The 24463-nt window shown below is 34.3% G+C and overlaps 1 protein-coding gene across 1 annotated transcript in view; it reads left to right on the forward strand.

The window, feature by feature from the left end:
• The window catches only part of LOC106876982 (HEAT repeat-containing protein 5B), a 153988-nt gene that overhangs the window by 75236 nt on the left and 54289 nt on the right, over window positions 1–24463 (forward strand). Inside the window, exons 9-14 of the mRNA XM_052971972.1 lie at window positions 18–129; window positions 1126–1278; window positions 1619–1718; window positions 4838–4947; window positions 9460–9623; window positions 12399–12431. Of these exons, the coding sequence (XP_052827932.1) occupies window positions 18–129; window positions 1126–1278; window positions 1619–1718; window positions 4838–4947; window positions 9460–9623; window positions 12399–12431 (672 nt within the window). The remainder of the gene's footprint in view (window positions 1–17; window positions 130–1125; window positions 1279–1618; window positions 1719–4837; window positions 4948–9459; window positions 9624–12398; window positions 12432–24463) is intronic.

Below are 24463 nucleotides of genomic sequence, written 5' to 3' on the forward strand. Positions count from 1 at the left end.
TTTTTTTTGTTTCACAGCAAATATTTAGTATTGCTGAAGAATTATTGAGAACAGCATCACAGAACAGTCGGCTCTCTCTGCAGCGAACTCAAGCTGGATGGCTACTTTTGGGAGCCCTCATGACTCTGGGTGAGTAACTAAACAACATCTCGTAGGTATGATTCAACTTGTTGGGGTTTAAAATAAACTCTCTTCTCTGGTTTACTCCATTCATTAACTAAACAATCATCTTCCAAGGATGCTATTGCTATGGAGAAATGCATATTTTCATTTGTCTTGCTCAGTTTTACATTTTAGCATTTTGCTGAGATTTTTCTTGAGAACACATTTTAAGTTAAAACCTGTTTTTAAAGTTCCCAATGGAGTTATTGAATGCTAAGGTAGACCGAATAGTTATGACAACAAGAAAAATGTACCAAGAGTGAAAGGTGGATCAGAGTTTTTTTATTTAACTGACACGAAATAAACCAAAATATGTCAGTTTGTATTGTCTCTAGTCAAATGTAGGGAATGCTTCTTGCCTCAGTTGCGTGGCTACTCCTAGTTTAGTTGTAATGACAACAGCTATAAAAGCAACTTCTCCACTGATAGGCAAGTACCAGAATTTTCAAAAATCATCCTACCTCTGTTATAGAAAAATAAATATTAATAGCAAAAAAGTTTTAAAACATAAGGGATACATACTCTTTTATATACAAACATATTTGCATATGAATTAGAAGGGTGAAGAATGAAGAAAATAACCTCATCTCATTATTATGTATTTAACTTACTGTGTGGAGCCTTCTTAATATTTGATTTTTTACAGCCTGAAAAGCGAGTTGTGAAATTCATAAAGTTGATAGCATTATTACTATTCAAATAATTATAAAGATATAAACCTTTGAGCTGGTAATGTGTGAGTTTAGTTTCTAATCAAAGGAACAGTGTTACATCATTGAATATTTTCTGGGGTGTTTCAAAATTCTGAAAAAAAAAAAAAAATTCAAGGTAACCATAGATTAAATTGGTTGGCTGTTTAACAAAAAAGACTTGGTGGTAAAAACTGTATTTTAACTTTTAGACTGATGGAGATTCCAACTGTGTGTTACCGTTATTTATAATAGTAAAATCATTTGCCTTCAGGTCCTGCTGTGGTGCGCAATCATCTTCCAAGGATGCTATTGCTATGGAGAAATGCATTTCCAAGATCAACAAAAGAGCTAGAGTCAGAAAAAGCACGTGGAGACTCCTTCACTTGGCAAGTTACATTAGAAGGACGTGCTGGAGCTCTTGGTAGTAAGTTGCTTCTTTTGCCTCTTTCTTTCCTTTTTCTTTCTTATTTTCCTTCTTTCTTTCTTCCCTTCTCACTTTCTGTCTACCTTTCAAGGGAAGAAACCATGTTTTGTTACACATCTTTTTTATTTGAAGCTTGTTTTTTTATTATCATACTGTTTATTCAGTAAGTTCTACTCTACATTTTTTTCATCCATCAGCTGTAGTCCTTCTGCAATCCTTTTGTACTCTCTCCAAAGAATATGGATGTCTTACAGTTTGAAAACCATTGTATTTAATATAGATGCTTTTTTTTTTCTTTCTTTATGGAATTCTTTAAATAATTTTTTAAAAATTTTCTCAGCAATGCAAAGCTTCCTGCAGAACTGTCGAGAATTGGTAACTGAAGATGTCATTCGCAGGCTTCTGGCCCCTCTAGAATGTGCTCTAATTATGCTGTCTCAGTAAGTATTTCAACAATTAAGTTTGAACATTTTGCATTTTTAATAAAGTTTTGATACGCTTTCCAGAAGCCTATAACTGACTAACTCTGGTGTTGATAGCATTAAGAAAACTCAAAACAAATCTAATTAGAATGCTGCCCTATATCTGATAAATTCCTCTGAATAACAATTGCAGCGTGGAAGGTGTTTATAAGCCATTTAAAATAACACACAAAGACCGTTAGATTCACTTCAACATTTAAATTTAATTTGTCAAAATATTTTCGTCCCTTTGAGACCATGACCTGTTCACTGACAAAATTCTGTGCTGCATCTGAGAAAGTAACAGTTAGTTCATGATATATATGTACGTATGTATGTATATACGTATGTACGTATGTATGCACATATGTACTTATGGATGTACGTGAGTAATAGGGTAAGTGTGTAGACGTGTTTGTGTGTGTGTGTGCACATGTGTATGTACATGTGAACGTATGTTTATTTACTGATATGCGTGTGTCAGTTCAAGTTGTCTACATGACTGTTTCTTTGTTGAAGGTTGTATACACACATACACATATATATGCATATACATATATGTAGACACTCACACATATGTGTGTGTGTGCGTTTGTCCCTCTCACCACCTCTCACTCGCATATATGAGTGTCTACATATATGTATATGCATATATGTGTGTGTGTGTATACAACCTTCAACAAAGTAACAGTCATGTAGACAACTTGAACTGACACACGCATATCATATCAGTAAATAAACATACGTTCACATGTACATACACATGTGCACACACACACACAAACACGTCTACGCGCTTACCCTATTACTCCTGTATATCCATAAGTACATATGTGCATACTTACATACATACATACATGTGTATAGGCATGCATACGCATGTGCACAGATGCATACGCACACACATGTACACATATACGTACATGCATACATACATACACACATACATACGTACATATATATCATGAACTAATTGTTACTTTGTCAGATGCAGCACAGAATTTTGTCAGTGAACAGGTCACGGTCTCAAAGCGCCGAAAATATTTTGACAAATTAAATTTAAATGCTGAAGTGAATCTAACGGTCTTTGTGTGTTATTTTAAATGGCTTATAAACACCTTCCACGCTGCAATTGTTTTCGTTCGAGCACACAATCTCAGATCAGATCACTTGCTATGCAAGTACATCTCCGCAATTCCTCTGAATAACATAATTAGATAAGCTGAGATTTGTAGAAGTATGTGTCACCAGTGATACAACAAATTATTCTACTACAGAATATGAACTCATGACACAAAAACCATTAGTTTTGATCACTAGTACTTGCTATCATTGTTTAGTTTTGTTGTTATTTGGAGTAACTGCATTTAGACTTTTGAGGCTCCCTATATTGATTTGAATAATGATTAAAATCTGTCAGTGCAGATAATTATAACCATTGGTGGATAATTCTCATCATGAAAAATGAATTGACTCTGTTACATACTGGATGTGTAATCAATATTTCTCTTTATTTTTTTTTTTTACAAGAAAACATTACTTCAGTTTTTCTCAGATTTGGTGCACTTAATAAATAATTCATAAACAGTACCTGGACTGTAATGAACTCCAGGTTGCTGTTTAACCTCAGGTCAACCTTAACTGAGCAAACCTATGATCAAAAGTTATGAGCTTCCTGTGTTTTTAGGGATACCTTGGAACTCATTAACTTACACTTCCATGTTTAAGATCTGGGGGAAATTTGATTGCTACTTCTATATGTTCCAGCACCCAGATAAAGGTTTCTTTATTGAACTTCAAGCAATTGTGAAATCATGTCTATGAAATTATTCATTGGAAAGTGCTTGAAAGTTTATAATTTGTAAAATTGATGACAGGCTTCACTTTTAACCCTTTCAATACCAACCTAGCTGAAACCGCCTCTGGCTCTGTAGTACAAATATCTTGTTTTCATAAGTTTTGAATTAAAATCTTCCACCAAACCTTAGTCACAATTTATGTTCCTAACACCAACTTAATGATAACTAAGCTATTTTACTAAATTCTTTGTTATATTTAAAATTAATTGAAAGAAACAAAGCATCATCATCATTGTCGTTTAACGTCCGCTTTCCATGCTAAGCATGGGTTGGACGATTTGACTGAGGACTGGTGAAACCAGATGGCTACACCAGGCTCCAATCTGATTTGGCAGAGTTTCTACAGCTGGATGCCCTTCCTAACGCCAACCACTCCGAGAGTGTAGTAGGTGCTTTTACGTGCCACCGGCATGAAGGCCAGTCAGGTGGTACTGGCAACGGCCACGCTCAAAATGGTATCTTTTACGTGCCACCTGCACAGGAGCCAGTTCGGCGGCACTGGCAACGATCTCGCTCGAATGTCTCTCAAAATAAATACGGTAAGAAAAGGGTTAATTCATGGTTAGTGGTAGAAAGGGCATCCTGGAGTAAAAATACATTATTTCAGCTCAATAGTATTTGTAAAAGTTGCAACATGTATGCTACATGTTTAAAAATTGTTAAAGATTTCTTTAAAAAATGGAATCAAATGGAATTTATATTTTATGTTTAATACTAACTAAGCAATATTCTTTTTGTTATAATTGTACTAAATCAACATTATATCTGTATTTAGCCATCACTAGCTTTCTCAAATATTGGTGATATTCTTTGATTAGTCTATTTACATTGGTTATCTATAACATGGTTTATATTGATCAGCAATGTTTCATATGTTCAAAATTATTATCACTTTTGTTTTGAGTTTCTTGCTTGATCAATTTCAGTGTCTTTCAGAAACTGCTTCATTCTATGTATCTAAAGATACATAAAATTTATGTTCTGAAAGTTTAAAATGCACTCTCAGTAGCTGTAATATGCATTTTTTAAAATTTACTTTTAAAATCTCCAACATTTATAAGAAACTGAAAACATTACTTTCTAAATGAAGCTTTAAAAGAACATTCTAAAACTATCTTTAGATTGGCAAACAAACCAGTAGATATAGACTATGTTTCAAAATCATTATCACCATCACCATTTAGGAAAAAGATTCCTTTCAGCATTTATGTAAACTCTCCTTTTTTGGTTTTATTTTAGCTTACCAAGTGTTATTAAAGTTTATGGCAACCATTTGAAGGCTCCATCTGCAATGGTACGCTTGAGACTGTATGACGTACTTTCCCTCTTGCCCCCAGAATCATATGAAGGTAATTTATCTTTCCATTCATTTATTAAAAGTATATTTTAAACTTAGTAAAGTTTATTTGCCAACATAATGTGGCATTTCTATACAAGTTATTTTAAACTTATTTTTTGGTTATGTTTATTACCTTGGTAGTTTATTTTGCCACTATATTGTCTAGTTTTTCTTTCATATGAAAGTATACTTCTTGTAGATAACTAATTACATGAAGTATAATTAGTATTGGCTTTTAGCCAACCTGTGGCTTACACCTTTTGACTCATGAAGACCTCTTATATGATTGTTGATATGTGTGATCTGAAGTTTTGGTGTGTTGAAAATGTATAAAATCACATACTTCAAGGCTTTATATGCTAATATCAAAGACACCCTCTGGATCAGAATTTTTGATGCAGATGGAGTCCTTGTTGAAAAGTAGGGTCTTTCTTGCATGAAGTATGATCTTCTCTGATATTATAGTTCTTTGCAAACTCTATTGCACTAGTGAGTTGGGTCATAAGATATCAAATTAAGTAAACTTGTGTATTTTATTATTTCCATTATTATTATATGACTGTTTTTCTATTGCAGGAGATTAGTTGCTCTTTTTATATTATGATTTTGCTACTTATTTTCTTACTGATTAACTTTATCTTGGATTTGGTGGGGTTAATAAGCCTACATTTGGGAATTAGAGATGAAATGTTCTTCGTAGACCTTGAGTGTTATGAATACTTTGTAATAAGCTAATGTTTCCAGCTTGAAGTCTACTTTTAATTCTTGTGCTATTTTCATTGCCTCATTACATTATGTAGCACACTCTTTGTTCCTGGTGTTACAAATATTGTTTATTTACTGCTTGTGTTGAAAAATGTAGAGAAAATGGCTGTTATTTCCTTCAAACTTTGCTTTTGTGACTTGAATAATGGTATTTTGAAAGTAACCTATTTCCATTTAGAAAAGGGAGAATTTAGACATTTTCATTTATGTAAGGTCAGACAAAAAACTTACAAATTAAACTTAACATGTATCACACAAAGTGAATACTAAAGTTTAGCAGTAAGTAGTTTTTCAAGATTTAAGATTGTAATGTAAAACTCTTTCAAGTATTGGCTTCTAAATATAGTCTCTCATCATGTTTTTGTTATACATTCCTTTGTAGCAAGGTTCAAAGTCTAATATATCTTTGTGGAAGCACTCATCTTGCTCCACTTAGTATATTTGCATATTCTCCTTTGAGACTTTCAGCAACATCCTGCAACTTATTTTGCTGTAATTCTTCATGAAAATTTCCACCAACTCCTCATAGATTTTCTGCTTTGTAATGGCCCAAAAGTACTGAATCACTATGACAAAGTTACATTCTTTGGTCCATCTGAAACACTTGTTTTGACCTCTGCCTCAGACAGTTTGGGGAAGAAGTCTTGAAAGTAGTCAAAGGTTTCAGATTATTCATCAGGAGTCATGACAAATTCTTTCATAAAACCCAGTATTATGTGTATGTGAGCTTCTGGAACAACACCTTCCAGGAGCTCACTAACAATTCACACTTCTTCCACACAGACAATTCAGTCTATTGTGGCCAGTGCCACATGTGATAGTGTGTTGCATTGTCTCTGTCAAAGGCAAAGATAGCAAGGAAACTTGGAAAGTCACTGTGGAGACCCATCTGGAAGACCATCAGGTCTCCAATAACTTCCCAATTATAGCCATCATACTTCAAGTTACCTAGCAAAGTCTCAACAATTGTTTTCTTCTTTGAAATGTGCTGAGTGAGCTAGTGGAAAAGATAGATACATTTTTCCCATTATGGATCAGCACAGCTTTAAGGCTCTTAGGTTATAGAATATTTATTGCCTCAAACAGGCTGGTTACATTGTGGTACAAGCAGTGTCCATCTAGATGAATGAAGAACCTCATAAAATCCAGATGACTTTTAACCTGGCACTCTTTGATCTAACCAGTTTCACTACTTGAGCCTAGATATGGTTTTCTCTCCTTAGCTGCACCTCTGAAATTACAATGCCTGCAGTGAGAGCTAGCAGTGACTTTCATGAGGCAGTATGCCAAGTGACATCGCTGTGTTTACTTCACAAGTTGTGAAATTTGTGTTTTTGTGGTTATCTTTATGCTGTAATCTGCAATTTTGTCATAGACAGGGACAAAAAGCCAATGCGAAATTTTGCGTTAATCTTGAGAAGTCTGCTACAGAGACATTGAGCATGCTTCAGCAAGCTTACAGCAACAAGGCATTGAGTTGTATGCAATGTTTTAAGTGGCTCTGGTGCTTCAAAAGTGGGAGAACATCCCTGGAAGACTATGATCGATTTGGAAGGCCTGCCACAAGTGTCACTCCTGGAAATGTGGTATTGGGCATTGATAACTCATCCCCCAGGGCCAAACATCAGTTGAGAATTCTACTGCATTTTTAAAGTGTTTAAGGACGGACATTAGGAAAAAGTAACCAGATCTATGGAGCATGAAGAATTGGATTCCTCACCAAGCTCTTCTTGCCAAAAACAACATGATATTGCTTCCGCACCTGCCCAATTCACCAGTTTTAGCACCTGCATACTTCCATCCCTTCCCCCAAGATGAAAATGCAGCTCAAAGGTCACCATTGTAACACCATTGTCAAGATCCAGAGTGAATCACAGAAGGTCTTCGACTTGCTTATGGAAAATGACTTCCAGGCCAGATTCCAGAAGTGTTAGGAAAGCTGGGACTGGTGTATTGTTGCACAAGGCAACTATTTTGAAGGAGATGATGTTAAAACTTACATAAATAAATTATTTTTTATTAAATGTAACTACTCCAGGAACCTTTTAATACCATCTCATATCCACAAGGTCTTCGTCTCGTTTTGACTTACTACACTCTATCTCTTTCTCTATCATCTACTTGATAGATATAGTCTTGCTAACTTGACATTTGGATGGGCTGACCATTTGGAAGTAGCAATTGCCTAAGTTGTCAGTGGGTTCTAGCCAACATCTTATGATAATGAATTTCATAGCTCTCTTTTCCCCTCTGTACCATCCTGCAAATGAGAGCAAAATAAAATTATTAAGGACAAAGTACATTTATTTTTATTTTAAAAATTTTAAGTATTTTTATATAAAATTCTATTATTCAAGCAAATAAAGTTTTACATCTCACCTTCTGAGATTTTTTGCTGGTGAAAAGAGGTGCCAGAATTTTGTCTTGATCCCTAGCAAGCATTGCTGAAGTAAGCCTTATAGGCCTCACACATTTTAGTGAATGCTGTCTCAGCTTTATCTTAATAAATCAGTTACAGACAAGAAAATGCATCTTACAGATACTTGCAGCTTCCTGATACCATCTCAGATAAAAGCAGATAGGCCTGTCTCCTGAGGCATCTAGAACTAAACTGAACTGGTGAGCTCAAGGTTCCTGTAGTTATATTACTGAGAAATTCTAGAAAATTCATGATTCTCAAAAGTTCAAGAAAATTCTCTATTAGCTGCTCAGCACTGAGTCTATCTGGAATGTTCTTGTAGTAAATAAATTTCCAAATATTATTGGAGTCACAAAAGTCAAGTTTGAAGAGAATGATAGCCATTCCCTTTACATTTGCCCAAGGACAAAATGTTGCTTATACTATTATATGCTCTAGTTTTCCTTATAGTTTGGGTTTATATTCTTCATTAATTATTGTTTATGGTAGTTGTTAAATAAAGGTTCTTAGCCTTGTCGGGTAAAACTGTTTTATTGGTCTACCTAACTGGAAAGAGTTAATGTTTCTGTAGAATTTAATATTAGTTATTATGCTTAGAAGGTCAGATTGAAAGGACTCTAATTCTTTAATCTTGGGTGGGTAGTTTTGTATTTTGATGCTGTAATAGTATGAAAGTTCTTGGTTTATATTTGCATGATAGAAACATGTGTATACTTGTAATAAACATATAATAAACTATGCATGATAAACTACATATCTGTGTGTATATTCACGTGTGAAGTGTGGATGTGAGTTTTCCTCTTTTTTATCAAGTGATGTGAGATGCACATTATTGTGATGTCCCTTCTATTGTTCAACAACATTAACTAACAACTTTGTTCACCATGAAACTCAGTCTATCTTTCAACAGGCTGCTGACTGTTGCAGTTCCAATATCCTTTCTGAAATCTGTACTGACAGTTCTTCTGTGTTGTGGAGTCTACTCACAGACACTGTTTGACTTTATTATTGCAGTAGTCCTGGTTGAGCAGATTTATGATCAAAGGCTAGCCATCTCTACTTTTGTCAGACATAGTTTATTTAGGATTCATTCATCCATGTACCCTTCTAGTTTTAAAATGGTTGTAGTTTTAGAAAGTTCATTTACTGTTTCTATCAGTTTCAGTGATAATGTAAAGACTTGATTAAGTCTATTCTACATATGTAAAATAACGAACAAATTTGAGTTTAATCAGTGCAGTGGTAGCATTTCAGTCAAACCTTTTGCACAATTTTATTTTGATACATTTTTCACTTGTACCATTAAATTATGTCAATGTATTTTCTTAATTTTTCTAGCTACCTACACAACATTGCTACGAGAACTAGTTGCAGAATTCACATTGACAGATAACCCTGCTAATACTACAACATCACATTTACGATCAATGTGTCATGTAGATGATAGTGTAATTCTGGGTTCCTGGCTTCAAGAAACTGACCACAAAGCCATTGAAGATCAGGTACAATTACATAAGTAATCTGCATGTTTTAATATCAAATATTTTTTCTATATTCATCAGTGGTTTTTGAAATTTCAGCATGTTACTTGGACTTATTCTTTACTACTCATTATATATATGTTCTCATTAACTACATTCTAAAAGCAGACTAGAATTTAACTTTTAAATAATATAGTAGCTGGATTGGGAGAATTGGTAGATTACAGATGTAGGTCACCAAATCTTTTGTTTTGCAGTATTTAGCTATGTTTGTTGACATTCTGAGTTTATGTTAAATAAGTACTGCTGTTAATTTTAATCAGTTGTTCCTCCTCTAGCTAAGCAGGCCACAAACAAATTTGAGTTTAATCAGTGCAGTGGTTGCATTTCAGTCAAACCTTTGGCACAATTTTATTTTGAAACTAGAGTAACTACGAAAATGACTGGTATTTAGTTAATTTATTAACATTTTGAGTTTAAATCCCTTGAGGGTGAACTTCACTTTTCATTCTTTAGGTGTCAATAAAACAAGCCCCCCCCCCCCTGAAATATTGGGGTCAATACAATTAACTATTTCCCATTCCTCAAAAATTGGTTTTGTCTTCTCAAAAGAAAACAATATTTGATTATTTTTACTTAAGCAAATCACAACTAGTCATTAATGTTCTGTTGATTTTAGGTGGAATAGTAGTGATGTTCATAGCTTTAACTACATTTTTATTGACATGAGTGAAGTAGTTATAAAAACATTTTTTATCATTTTGTCAGCTCAGTTTGTTAACAACTTTCTTTCCACTCTACCAGTGATTTTAGATTGATAAATTAGAATTTAGAAATATTTCAGTTGGTACTGTTATTATTATTCAGGCACTGCCTGGAATCGAACTTGGAATCTTGGGGTTAGTAACCTGTGCTCTTAACCACTACACCATATGCCCGTGGGCAATTATGGAGTGAATTTTAGGGCTTATAAATCTAATATTTTCCTATCCTTCCTTAAAACTGGTTCCCATATGCTGCTCATATCTGCACTCGGTCTGCTTAGGAGGTTGTTGTGTCCTAGCATATATGCTGTTTCTTTTAGTTTTCCTATTTTCCAGTGGCGTTCTCTGTCTATTATTTTAACTTCATTCCACAGGGGAAGGTAGTCTCTGTTTCTCCATACATGATCAGCTATACCCAATTTATCAACAGGAGATATTGATAAATTGGATATACCTGATTATGTGTGGAAAAATGGAAACCACCTCCCCCTATGGGATGAAGTTAAAATAATAGATATAGAACACCACTGGAAAATACAAAAACTAAAAGAGGCAGCATATATGCTAGGACATAATAGCCTCCTAAGCAGACCGAGTGCAGATATGAGCAGCATATGAGAACCGGTATTAAGGAAGGATAGGAAAATATTAGATTTATAACCCCTAAAATTCACTCCATAATTGCCCACGAGCATATAGCATAGTGGTTAAGAGCACGGGCTATTAACCCCAAGATTCCGAGTTTGATTCCAGTGACCTGAATAATAATAATAATAATGTCAGAAAAATACCTTAGGAATGAGAACTCGGGTTCGAAATTCCCCCAGGACACCTGATGAAGGCTGGAGAGTACATCAGCCAAAATGTATTAACAACAAACAAGATGAGGACAAATATCTGTCAAATGTAAATAATGTCAGTTGGCCTTCTCACCAACTTTCTTCTGAAAAATACAAACTCTGTGTGTGTATGTGTGCTACATCAAATTATAGTTTCCAAATTTTTGAGTTCTGATTTTGTTCTTCAACTTCTATTTTAATATTGAATCTTAAGCAAAAGGACAAAACCCCACTATTATGTCCTCTGCTGTTGCTACATTTTATCAATAGAAGAAAGTTCTTGATTGTTGATTGGCATCTTAAACTACTGCTGATCAAATACTGAACAAAAACATAGGTAGTGAGTGTGATAGATATGGTTGAGCTAGTCATAAGTACTAAGATTGTGATGTGTAGATAAATTATAAGTTCATTTTTGGAGAATAATTAGATTCTAGCTGTATTTATCTCCTCTCTTGTGAAAATTATTTGTTGATATTATTGGAATTAATGTTATGGAGTGACTAAAGAGGTCAAAGGAAACTTGCATCAAGAAATAATTAAAAGTAAAATAGATATGTTTCTTACTCAGTTCATATATTACGGTTGGGAAGAAGAGAGAGAAAAAGACATTTTCAGGCACCTGAGTCTATAAAATAATAATGAGCTTATTGAATATATTGTATAGAATATTCAGGTGCACTACAACTCCTCTAACTTTATTTCTTATCTAATAATTTTCTGCTTGCTCACATTTTTTTATATTTAAATTGTACTCTGTTCCATAACATGTTCATTTCTATTTCAAAATAGTTTAGATTTTTATATCATCATCATCATCATCTTGCAATAATAGATATTCTTAATTATTGGCTGAAATAGGAAATATTTGATTAAATCGGTCACATTTTCAATATGCTTTCATTTTCTCTTTTCTAAATTTTAAAATGATTCCATTGTGATATTTTGTTATTTGTTAATTTTGTTTTTTTCCCCCCTATCTCTTAGGTTTAGCTATAGTACTTTTTATGTGAAAATCATGATTTACCAGAAAGAACATTGACAGTTTAGACCTTATATCAGTATATTAAATGTACTATAGATCTACTGCTACTGCTGCGGCTCCAGTTACTCCTTTACCCTCCACTGAATAAGATAATTTTCTGGTGCATTTTTTTTTCTCTTCAAAATTGTCCTACCTACTTCCTTTGTAGTATGAACCTAATCATAGACGGGATACAGATAATGTGAGTACAAAACTCTGAGAGCCCATTGCAACTTTGTAATAACTATGCTTGTAATAACTATGCGTCTCATCTGGTTGCTCAACTACTAAACTATGTTACTGTTTTTAAACTTAATCTCTTTATCATATTTTCTTTTTACTCCTTATACTCCTAAATGATCATGGCATTGAGAAGATCTTTTGTTTTTGAAGAGATCTCAGACTCTTTAACTTGCATGATAGCATGGGCTCTTTTTTTCTTTTCTTTTTATTAGACCGGTCTTCATATAACATGAAATATTAAAAATATGAAGTTCAAAAAATAATTCTTAAGATAGATTTTGAATGCCAGCCTTATACAAGGGTCCTTAGATTTATAGTTTTAGTACATTAATGAAAAGATGAGTTAACTAAACTAGTTTTAGGATTTTTTTTTATCTATTTAAACCAGATCTCTAGTATTAGAAATATCAAATACAGTGCTTTATTCCAGAGTTTTAAAATTTATTGTATGGTTTTGCCTAGTATACAAAAGTACAGAGCCTTTCATAAATATTACATGCTATTTAGTAAAACATAAAAATTACTGTAAGTTTAAGATGCTCTATGATAGATACTTGGTTAGATGTTCATGTCTTACTCGATTGTACTCTTTTTTTTTTTATCTATAGCTGAGTAGTTATTTTATAGAACTGGAATATGTTGTTCTATTTGCAAATGTTTCGCTTAGTAAAATCCATCCATCCCATGCTAACATGCAGAAAATAGATGTAAAATATAAGAGAATATTGTTACTTCCTTGAGTCTGAAAGATGGGGCAGAGCCTGTGAACTTTGCAACTCTTCCAAAACTAATAAGATTGATACCATTAACATTTCATTTAAATAGTTACAGATTAACACCTGCAAAAAGGAGATTCCAGAGGGATGATGTTCTGGGGATAAAGGATTAGGTATAATGGTTAGTACAAAGAAAGGAAAGTTGCACACATCAAGGGTGACAAGTGGAACAGGGGCATCTGAATGGTGAAGGTATGAAACAACCATCTCCAAATAACTGAAACTATTATAGTAGCAATGGAAAAGACAGAGGAAATCAGTAACCCAATGAAAAATAGACCTCACAAACAGCATCTAAAGCTTAGATGGTATCTTCCCTCATTAGAAAAGTAAAATTTTTAAAATCTAAATTATTAATTTTACTTCTTTTTACAAAAAGACACCAGAAACTTGTATTGAATCAGTATTAACAATTCTGTCACTGGTCTAATTAACATGCAGTTATATACTGATTTAAATTAACATAGGGTTTCATCTGAATGGTTGCATTTCTTTTTGAGTTGCTATGCATGTGTCAATGTTTCTGATGTAGCTATTCAAATTTATGTTATAATGAATATTGGGATCATAAACTTACAATGCTCATCCAAAACAACCATATATATAAATGAAAAGCCTTAACTCAACATCATTTAGAACAGAAATCAGAAGAGAACTCTATACAAGTTAAAGATAACAGAAAGTTGCAAAGCACAATGTTCGATTTCACAGATTTGATGTAGCAGAGTTTCTGTGCTAAAAGATGAAATTACCACCACCACTGTTTTGTTTTCCTTTGATGTCTTCCAAGAAGGCATGGGTTGGATGGTTACACAGGATCCAATTTGTCAGAGGACAGCATCCTGCTCCAATACCTACTTGGCTAGATGCCCTTCCTAATGCCAATAATTTTATGAAGTGCACAAGGTGCATTTTTCATGACAAGCACTACTAAAGTTGCCATGTAGTTCACATGATTAACATTCCCATTGACTTGAGTGGGGATACATTAGAGAGGGATGCCACGTCATGCTAGATGATGAAAAGTTAGAGTATGAAAGAAGGGACCAAAACCAGTTTCATGCTGAAGAGGATATATAGGGCTGCCCAAATTATACACACATACACGCAAATGTGTGTATATGTATATATATATATGTATATATATATATATATATATATATATTTATTTTATTATATGTATTTATTTTCTCTTAGTTAATTAACTTGGACAAAATAAATTGGTTAATAGATACCAGGGTAGCAAAGATCACAAAATGACTGTGGTGTAACTCCTGTTTATGAGGTAGAAACTCCTTGTTATTTTGGGTACTTGAGTAAATATATAAATTTAGTAAATGGAGTAGAACGCATATGTTAACTGAATACTTTTATTTCCAACATATGTTTCGAAGATTACAAATTATACCTTCCATAGGAATAGGTGATGTTGATAAGAATGTAATCTTCTCTTCAGGGAAATGCATGGGAACCAGCTTAACCGTAAGACATTTTAACCGAATATGATAACTGTAGCTAGAGAAGATCTTCTCTAACTACAGTTATCATATTCGGTTAAAATGTCTTACGGTTAAGCTGGTTCCCATGCATTTCCCTGAAGAGAAGATTACATTCTTATCAACATCACCTATTCCTATGGAAGGTATAATTTGTAATCTTCGAAACATATGTTGGAAATAAAAGTATTCAGTTAACATATGCGTTCTACTCCATTTACTAAATTTATATATATATATATATTCATGTCTATATCTACCTCCCCACCCACCTATATTTGTATTTACATATATAGATATATACACACAGACACATATATCTATCTATCCATCCATTATTCTTAGGAAGGTCATGTTGGTAAAGTCCTCAGGCAATGCTTTTCTTCTACAGGATCCTATCAAAAGCAATCCTCATTAGATTTTCCAGATGGATTCCCAAGTATATCTATCTGTGACTATGGATATTATCCAACCATCTTGTCCTTGATTTTTCCCCTAGGTCTCCTGCTGGTTGGTTTGACTTGAAAAATGTGTGTGTGTGTGTGATACTGTGAGTGCAAACTATGGACATACAAAATATGCAATAGTATCACAAGCAGGTTAACAAAACAGTAGACTTTGCACAGAAGCAATAACCACAAAAACATGGGAAATAAACTTTTTAAAATGCTCAGGAGAATCTCTAGAGGTAGTAGATAGCCTTCGTTACCTAGGTGATCAAATTAGCAGTGGAAGATGAGTAAAAGTATAGTCACTGGAATAGGAAAATGTTCAGTGAACTTTTTACTCTGTCGGTAAAAGGATTCTATCTGATAGTGAAAAGCAGATTGTATGATGCTTCGGTATGAACTGCAATGCTACATGGTAATGAGACATGGGCTCTTAATGCAGAGGACTCGGAAGAACTAAAAAGAAATGCATCTAAAGTACAAATGTATTTGAAAGAAAAGATGGACATAAGAGGAATCAAACGTAGTACACAAGAGTGACAACTGTGCTGCTATGGACATGTGATGCTTAATGATGAGGACAGCTGCAATTTTTTGTGGATGGAGCTTGTGGTAGTGGGAAAGTCAAGAAGACATAGTAAAGGCTGATTTCAGGACTGAATTTGATGGAGGAAATGTCAAAGGACTGGGGTGACTGGCAATATGTTGTGCTTGAGAAAACCCACCTATCTTGCTGAAACTGAGGTTGTGGAAGCATAATGTGTGTATACACAATTGGATTTCTCACCCAATTTGCTCATTAAGTTTGCCCTCCCTCCCAGTCACTGATCCTTCCAACAGTTGCCTAACTACAGTATTCGGCTGCTATAACTAAATGAAGGCAGAAATACATATTTACCCATTTTTTTCTGTGATACCAGCTATCTTTCTTACTATCTAGTACCACTTCACTTGACATCCATTCTTCATATTCATAACATTGCCCCTTGCTACTCTCACATTTCACATTGATTGCTCTTCTATGCTACCAAATTATCACCTTTGCTTTGAACCATTTCCTGTTGACTTACTCCTATCACCATACATCTCACATTCTCTCTATCTCTCCACACACACTTTTGAAACCTACCTATCCACTCATCCTCTCCTTTTCTCTCATATTTCTTTACTATATTATTATTACTGTTCTGCTGCTCTTCATCTTTTTCTGTACTGCCAGTCATCACTGACTCTCCTCTTCCTTTCCTCCAACTCTTATATCATTGATCACTTTTCTACCTTTAACCCTACCCAATCTCTACAGTCAACACCTACTCTTCTCTTCAACTTAAATTAATCTTTGTTCTTCATTCATTATATTCATTATATTCTTCATTCATTATATACTGTTCACTCTCGCAGTATCTACCCACCCACCCTTCTTGTTCTGTCTCTATTAACTTCTACTCATCTCCTTGAACCTTGAGGGATCATCCCACCCGACACTTTGTCACAACCATCTTATTTCACTTTCCAGCATCACTCTAATTACTCCTACCTGTTCTTGTATGTTAGTAGCTGTGTATCTCTGTAGCAAGAAACCTGTTCCAGACCCTGCTTTTATACTTTAATTTCTTATTACCAAGCATAAAGCCATCTTCATTTTTACTGTAGTCCTATTCTGTCCAAGGAAAACCTGGTTTTCCCTAGTTACATGGCAGCCTTAATAATTTATCATGATCGGTACTGTGGTAAAAGCACCCAGTACCTTCTGTAAAATGGCTGGTGTTAGAAAGGGCCTCCAGTTATAAAAACCACACAAAACTAGACATCTGAGCATGATGCTGTCCTGCAGTCCATTGGATCTTCTCAAACTCTCCAACCCATACCAACCTGGAAGAAAAACTTTAAAAGATGATTATGATGTATATCAACAATGTATATAGCTATGTATTTGTATATAAACTACATACATATATATTTGTGTGTGTGTGTGTGTGTGTGTGTGTGTAAACTACATGCTAAACTACAATTATTTACAGACTGCATGGATAAAATTATATCTAACTCTATAACTAACTCAGCTAAGGAGCAGAAATTACCTTAAAACCTGCATAATCCCTGTAACCAAAACAAAACAAAAAAAGGCAAGCAACAAGTACATAAACTACTAAAAAGTAACAAGCAGCAGAGACCTAACTCTAGAATGAAATCCAATTTATCACAACCAGGGGTTTTCCTCATCAGTTGCCTAATGGATATTATTGTGATTTTGACACCCAAGGTAAGATCACTACTTCTGTTGCCAATTTCTTAGAAAAAAACAAATATCATTTGGGAATATGCAAACCAGGTATTTGTATCTGGTCCACAACTTGTAAATGTACATATCCCAAAGATGAATATACACAACTATTAAAACATGCAGGTAACAAATAATCATAATTTGATATAAAATATCTCTGTCTGTTCACACACACACACACACACACACTATTAGTAGAATTGTTAGTGTTCGAAAGATGGCTTTGTGGGAATTGTTCTGGTTAAGTTCAAATCCTTCCAAAGTCATCTTTGCTTCTTGCCCTTTCAAACTTGATAAATGAAGTACCAGACCAGTACTAGGGTCAATTCTTCTCTATCTTTCTCTGGATGAAATCAGCTCTGGTCAGATATATGCTATATGCCATGACAGCACCACTGCAACTCTGTCAAAGAGTTAAGGGACCGAGGCAAGTCATTGTCTTAAGCAAGAATTTTTCCTATGACAAACTGCAGTGAAAATCCTTTACAAGTTCAAATATCTTTCAAACATATTTGGACTGCTCTTAAGTTTGTATATGTGCGTTTATTTGTATACATACTTCTGTTTGAAAATTCCTGTTATTGAACATTTGCTTTCTAGTTCATGTATCTTATTCTAATAACTTATTCAATATGAACAATATTCTAAGCACACTTTTACACCCACTTCCACTTCTATTTTCATAGTTTACTGTGATGTTGAAAAAATAGATTAAGCTACCATTTGTAAAATTTTGTTAAATACATAGATTCATTACAGTCATTGCATGTTACACTTTAACAATTTTTCTTATTAATTATGAACTCAATTATATATGGTACATATAGTTGAATATATGGGGTTTTATATATTCACTTTGTACAAAATGCATGTAGATGAGTATATAGACTCACTCATTACACATGATGACTGTAGATGAGCATATATGAGTAAATAAACTTGCTCATTATTCTTGATGCATGGAGATGAATATATAAGGGTTTGGCTCCTCTGTTTACTGCATATTTCACAGTTGTCTTTTAGGACTGTTCTGTACATTCTTGCTTGTTAACCCTTTCGATACCAACCCGGCTGAAACTACCTTTGGCTATGTAGTACAAATATCTTGTTTTCATTAGTTTTGAATTAAAATCTTCCACCAAACCTTAGTCACAATTTATGTCCCTAACACTAGCTTAATGATAACTAAGTTATTTTACTAAATTCTTTGTTATATTTAAAATTAATTGAAAGAAAAGCAGAGCATCTCAAAATATATATGGTAACGAAAGGGTTAATGATAATTTCTTCCAGTACTTTAAAATACATAAAAACTTGACTGGAATAAGAGAATCTGTGCATTTGTTGGTGTTGGTTGTCAGTTTTATTGTTGCTTTTAGCATGTTTGCAGAATGTTGCATTTAACATTGGGTAATATTAGTAACTTTGAGTATATTGATATTTCTATACTCTATCAATGGCTCCAGCAGCAGCAGTAGTAGCAATTTTCATAGTACTATATTTACTTGAAACTAATTTTTTAAGGCAGGAAAGCAATAAAGAACATACTTAGTATATCAAGTTTATCCAGTTTTAATCATAAATGCCTTTGTTGTTGCAGACAAATAAGATTTTTTGTTTTGTTTGTTTAATCTTCTGGATTTCAATTTCACATTTTTCTCCTCATACACTCTATCTTCTATTCTAACTTGAGGTTTTTTTAAAAATTCATTGTATTCATTCAAAATAATTTTATATATTTCTTTTAGTAAAAATCTTTTGGATTTATAAATGTACTTCTTCAGTAGTTGAATTATAAAGAATTCTCCTTTAATTCCTATTTTTGTTTATATATTTATAATTTATGCAATATCTTAACTTATTTTCAAAGTATGATGAGGTTATGTCATTCTATAATTTGCATAAACAGACTTCAAAATTTGAGTGTCTTGTCTTTTATGTACAAAAACCTGAAAGTGATAGATACTGAACATGAGAAATATGTAGTTGTATGCAGGTAAATTGTATTAGTTCTTTATATCTAAAGATTTCATACACTCAACTTTACTGTCAGAGGTGAAACAAAATATTCAGGTATGAATAAAAAAATTGTGTTTAGCCTCATACAGTTACATACACACACACATACACACACACATATATATATATATATATATATATATATATAGGGTTGGCAACTATGTTCCCACCGCTTTTTTAAAATTTAAATTTTTTAAAAGGTTTAATAAAAAATAACAACTAATTAATCAATAATGTATTCACCCTTGTTGTTTACAACTTCTTCCCAACATTCAGCAAGATTTTCAATATCTTGTTGGTAGAAATCACCCGATTTCGACTTGATCCAACCAAGCTCTCAATTCTACATCAGTATTGAACGAAACTCCGTGCATAGCATTTGAAAGAGGTAGAAATCTGTTGGTGCCAAATCAGGAGAGTACGGCGGGTGTGGCAGCACTTCCCAGCCATGTGTTTGAATAGCTTCCTTGGTCATATTGGCGATATGAGGGCGGGCGTTGTTGTGCAGCAGAAGAACTCCATGCTGCTGATTAAGTCTTTTCTCTTGAATAGCTGTGTTGACTTGTTCCATCTGTTGAACATAGAGTTCCGTATTGACCATTTGGTTCCATTCAAGCAATTCATAATGGATAATCCCTTCCCAGTTCCAACCATATGCACAACATCATTTTACGCGGATGAAGATCTTGTTTCATGCGCAGTGTTACTTGTTTACCAGGGCTAAGCCATTCCTTACGCTACTTCATATTGATGTACAGGCATCATTTTTTGTCACCAGTTACGATTCAGTAAAGAAATCGTTGCTTGTGTCCATGAGTTGAGTGGTGACGAGCAAGCAAACCAGTGGAAATTGTGGCTCGTTGATTTTTGTTGTTGTTACTTAAAGCATGCAGAACCCATGCTCCATACTTCTGAACCTTTCCTATTGAGTGAAGATGTTTCTCTATAGCAGTGTGGGAGCATTCCATTTTCTCTACCAGTTCCCTTGTCGTTTGACGAGAATTTTTGTGCAAAAGTCGGTTTAATCACTCTTCATCGAACTCAACTGGTTGGCCAGAGTGAGGTCAAAATTTCCATTTTTGAACTTGGCATACCAATCACAAGCAGTTCTTTCAGCTATGGCACCCTCTCCGTACACAGCACAAATGTCGTGAGCAGCTTTTGCGGCCTTAGAACCTTGATTAAAAGAAAAAAGGAGGTGTCAAAAATGGTTGTTTTTCTTAACTTGACTTTCCATTTTAAGGATCTGAAAATAAACAAAAATTAACTAGAATAAACTAGGAAAAAAAAAACAAAGTAGATTCCAAAATGATTCAAAAATAGAATTCTCGAATAAAATAAATTCCAAAATTTTTTTTAAATGGCGGGTACTTAGTTACCAACCCTATATATATTCAAATATGAAATAGAAGCAGCACTGGTGTAATAAACATTATCAACCACATATACTTAACGTTTTTGCCATATGTATGTGTGTGTGTGTGTATATATATATATATATATTAAATATATGCATGCATCCCATTAGCAGCCTACCACCGAATACAAATACATGAAGCATATACTTTAAGTATATGTGATTGATTATATATATCGCTGACGTGGCTGATGACATTTTCGCCTGATTGGCACTCATGCCAGTGGTATGTTAAAAGCACATCCGAGTGTGGGGTGTAACCAGCCCACTTTTGAGTACCCCTCATTCATTGGACAATAAACTGTGCTTGCGAAGACCTATTGAGGCAAGTGAAATCAAATCAAAATTGCTGATGTGGCCGATGACAGTACCGCCTGATTGGCACTCCTGCCAGTAGAACGTTAAAAGCACATCCAAGTTTGATTGTTGCCAGGGCCACAGATTGACTCCTATGCCGGTGGCACGTAAAAAGCACCATTTGAGTGTGATCGTTGCCAGTGGCACGTGAAAAACAACATTCAAGTGTGGTCATTGCCAGTGCCGCTGGACTGGCTCCCGTGCAGGTAGCATGTAAAAAACACGTTTTGAGCATGGTCATTGCCAGAACTGCTTGACTGGCCCTCGTACCGGTGGCACGTAAAAGCACCCACTACACTCTTGGAATGGTTGGCGTTAGAAAGGGCATCCAGCTGTAGAGATTTTGCCAGATCAGATTGAGCCTGGTGCAGCCTTCTGGCTCACCAGTCCTCAGTCAAACTGTCCAACCCATGCCAGCATGGAAAGCCAACGTTAAATGACGATGATGATGATGTGTGTGAGATATTTGCAACAGAAGCATTCGAAGTAGTATTCTGTATATCTTTCTTAGTGTGGATATACTGTAGAAAGCTATAAAACAAGATGCTGTCCTGATGAACACCACAGTTTTGTGGCTTTCCACAGTATATTCACATTTAGTTAGATACTCATACACATGCACACATGAGAGACAGACAAACAGATGTGTATTTGTAGTTGGCCTTCAGATTTGATGATGACTATCCTCTTCAATTGTGGACTTTTTCATAATTGTACACCCAACCATTAAGGTGTGTTTAATGTGGATTTGTTGTAGTTGGTGTTATTTTGATGGAGTATTTGTTTGTGCATAATCCTATCGTGTCAAGAGATTGAAAATATCTTCTGTAGGCATTGGATATTAAAGACCCCATGGAGATGGATTTTTTTTAGAAAGACCTTTTTAAACTTCTGAAAGGCTTTTGATGCCTGTCTGAGAAAGCTTTTAATCTCTTTGTCATTATGCTGCTGATGTATCTGAATTGGACAGGAGTGAATAGTTGATGCTGTTCTAACTGGAGAGGAAAAAAAGGTAGTGTAGCACCATTGATAGATGATATCAGTTTCTGATGCTAATTGTTAGCTCCATTCTAGTGTAAGCTGAGATAATGGCTTGTAGGGCTTCTGGTGTATGAGATGCCATAGCACAGTCACCAAGGTTCTGTTCATATTTGAGGTCAGTAGTGGCTTGCAGATTCTATTTGTTGAAAAGATTTCCTGTTTTTTAAGGTTTTGGTAGGAGCAATAACTTCAGCCAAGATTGCTGGTTCATCAAGGTGCTCAATCCACAGGTTTAGATTGGTTTAGAACCTACCAAGTTGAAGTGATCTCCTCAGTGCTATTCTTAGCTGTCCCCTTTGTAGAGATGTACCACAGAACAATTCCTGAGGCCATAAGCAATATTTATGTATCATGGACATTATGCATGTCTTGCCTGTCTGCATGAATCTGAATTTCCTGAGCTTTTACAACCTACCATTTATTCTTCAAAGCATGTAGGGTAGATGAAACTTCACTTCAAGGAACTTGCTGCTTTTTTTTTTTTTTATAATCTTTTTTTGAGTATGTAATGAGGATTTATCCAGAGTTACTCTCTGTACCTTGTACAACATGTCAATCAAGAAATTACCAATTTTACTGGAGTTCTCCTCAAACCATTTTTGGTGGGTTTCTTTTGTTTTTTTTCTTTAATCTGATTGTTTTGGCAACAACATCATAAAATGTAGAATAGTTGTGTCATTCACTCTAATTTTAGATGTGATCAGGGCCTCTGAAACTTTCAATTTGATAGCTAATGAGTGATTGAAGTTCTTGCAAAAACAGGACTGTTGAGCTTACAATTATTTAGCTTCTTGAAGTTTTGAGCTCTTGAGCATCATAGAGAGCACACTTGCAATCTGACCTTTGTTAATATCATGTGAAGATCTGTCCAGCTTTCAGCTCTACTCATAGGTGAGCAGAAGATCATTGAGGTCGACCCTCTTGACCATCATGTAATTGAGTTTTTTCCCCTACTATTTTAGTTGTAATTCATTTTGCAACCAAACATAATTTCCTTTCACTTGCAGGCTTGTTTTAAGAATCTATGAAATTGATTACAACATATTTAAGTTATAACAGAAATTTCTTTGGATTTTAATACAAAAAGCAGTTTCCCCATTTAGTAGATTCTTGATGCAAGCAATGCTTTGTTATTTATTTGCAAAAAATATTCTCTTGTGAACATTGCTGCTTATGACCCTTAGTAGTGTGTGTGATAAATAGTTTTTACTGTTTCTCTCTGCATGCATTGGAGTGTGTGAGAGTAATGTGTTTGCTATTCTTTTTACAAACGTCAATAAAATTTTTGCATTCTTAAATTTTTATTTCTCTAAATGATTTATGTTCATAATTACATATAGTTAATCTGCATTTGTTATTTAAATGGTAACAGTCCATTTAAAGGCCTTATTAATTACCGTGTCAGAAAATCAAGCAACTGAATCTATTCTGTGTAAGAATAACTCCCTAGATAAGCTGTTAAAAATAGCAAAGGATTTTTTACTTTTAACACCAAAATCAAATACTAGTAATTATTTTAAAGCAATAAAAAAAAAATTACCTTTTAATCAAGAGGTAAGGCAGGAAATCTAAGACTGGTGAGAGGAAGAAGGAAAGGATCCTCAAATTGGAAACCTGACCTCAATGGCAGCAACAAAGTGAACTCTGTTAAAGGCACCTGAGGTATCAGGTGGTGCTGACAACCAAGTAATGAATTCAGTGAATTTTACCTTCCTGGATGATAATTAAGAAGATGTTACATGTGACACATCTATTATGACGATCCATTTTCTCACTAAGAGAAAGGTCCTGTTTAGTAGATGGATGGCTTTTGACAGAAGTATTTTAGAAAATGAATCTCTCTTGGATTTATATAACCATTCTTGAACTAATTTATAATTGATAGTTGAAAGGCATTTAAAAAAAAAACAAATTTGTAGGCATAAGTTTGTGAACAATTAACTTCAAATGCTTCACTATGTGGCCTCAGTAGTGCAGTAGGCAGCGTGTCACTCTCATAATCACTATATTATTATTGAACCTGTATTATACATGCCTGTTTGGACACACACATACCACTTTCATTGCCCTGCCAACACACACGCATGTGCAATGTTGGTTTATATATTTTCAATAGCGTATATATACACAAGCATTCAGCCATTGATCTACG

The sequence above is a fragment of the Octopus bimaculoides genome, chromosome 11 (genome assembly GCF_001194135.2).
Source record: "Octopus bimaculoides isolate UCB-OBI-ISO-001 chromosome 11, ASM119413v2, whole genome shotgun sequence".
NCBI lineage: Eukaryota > Metazoa > Mollusca > Cephalopoda > Octopoda > Octopodidae > Octopus > Octopus bimaculoides.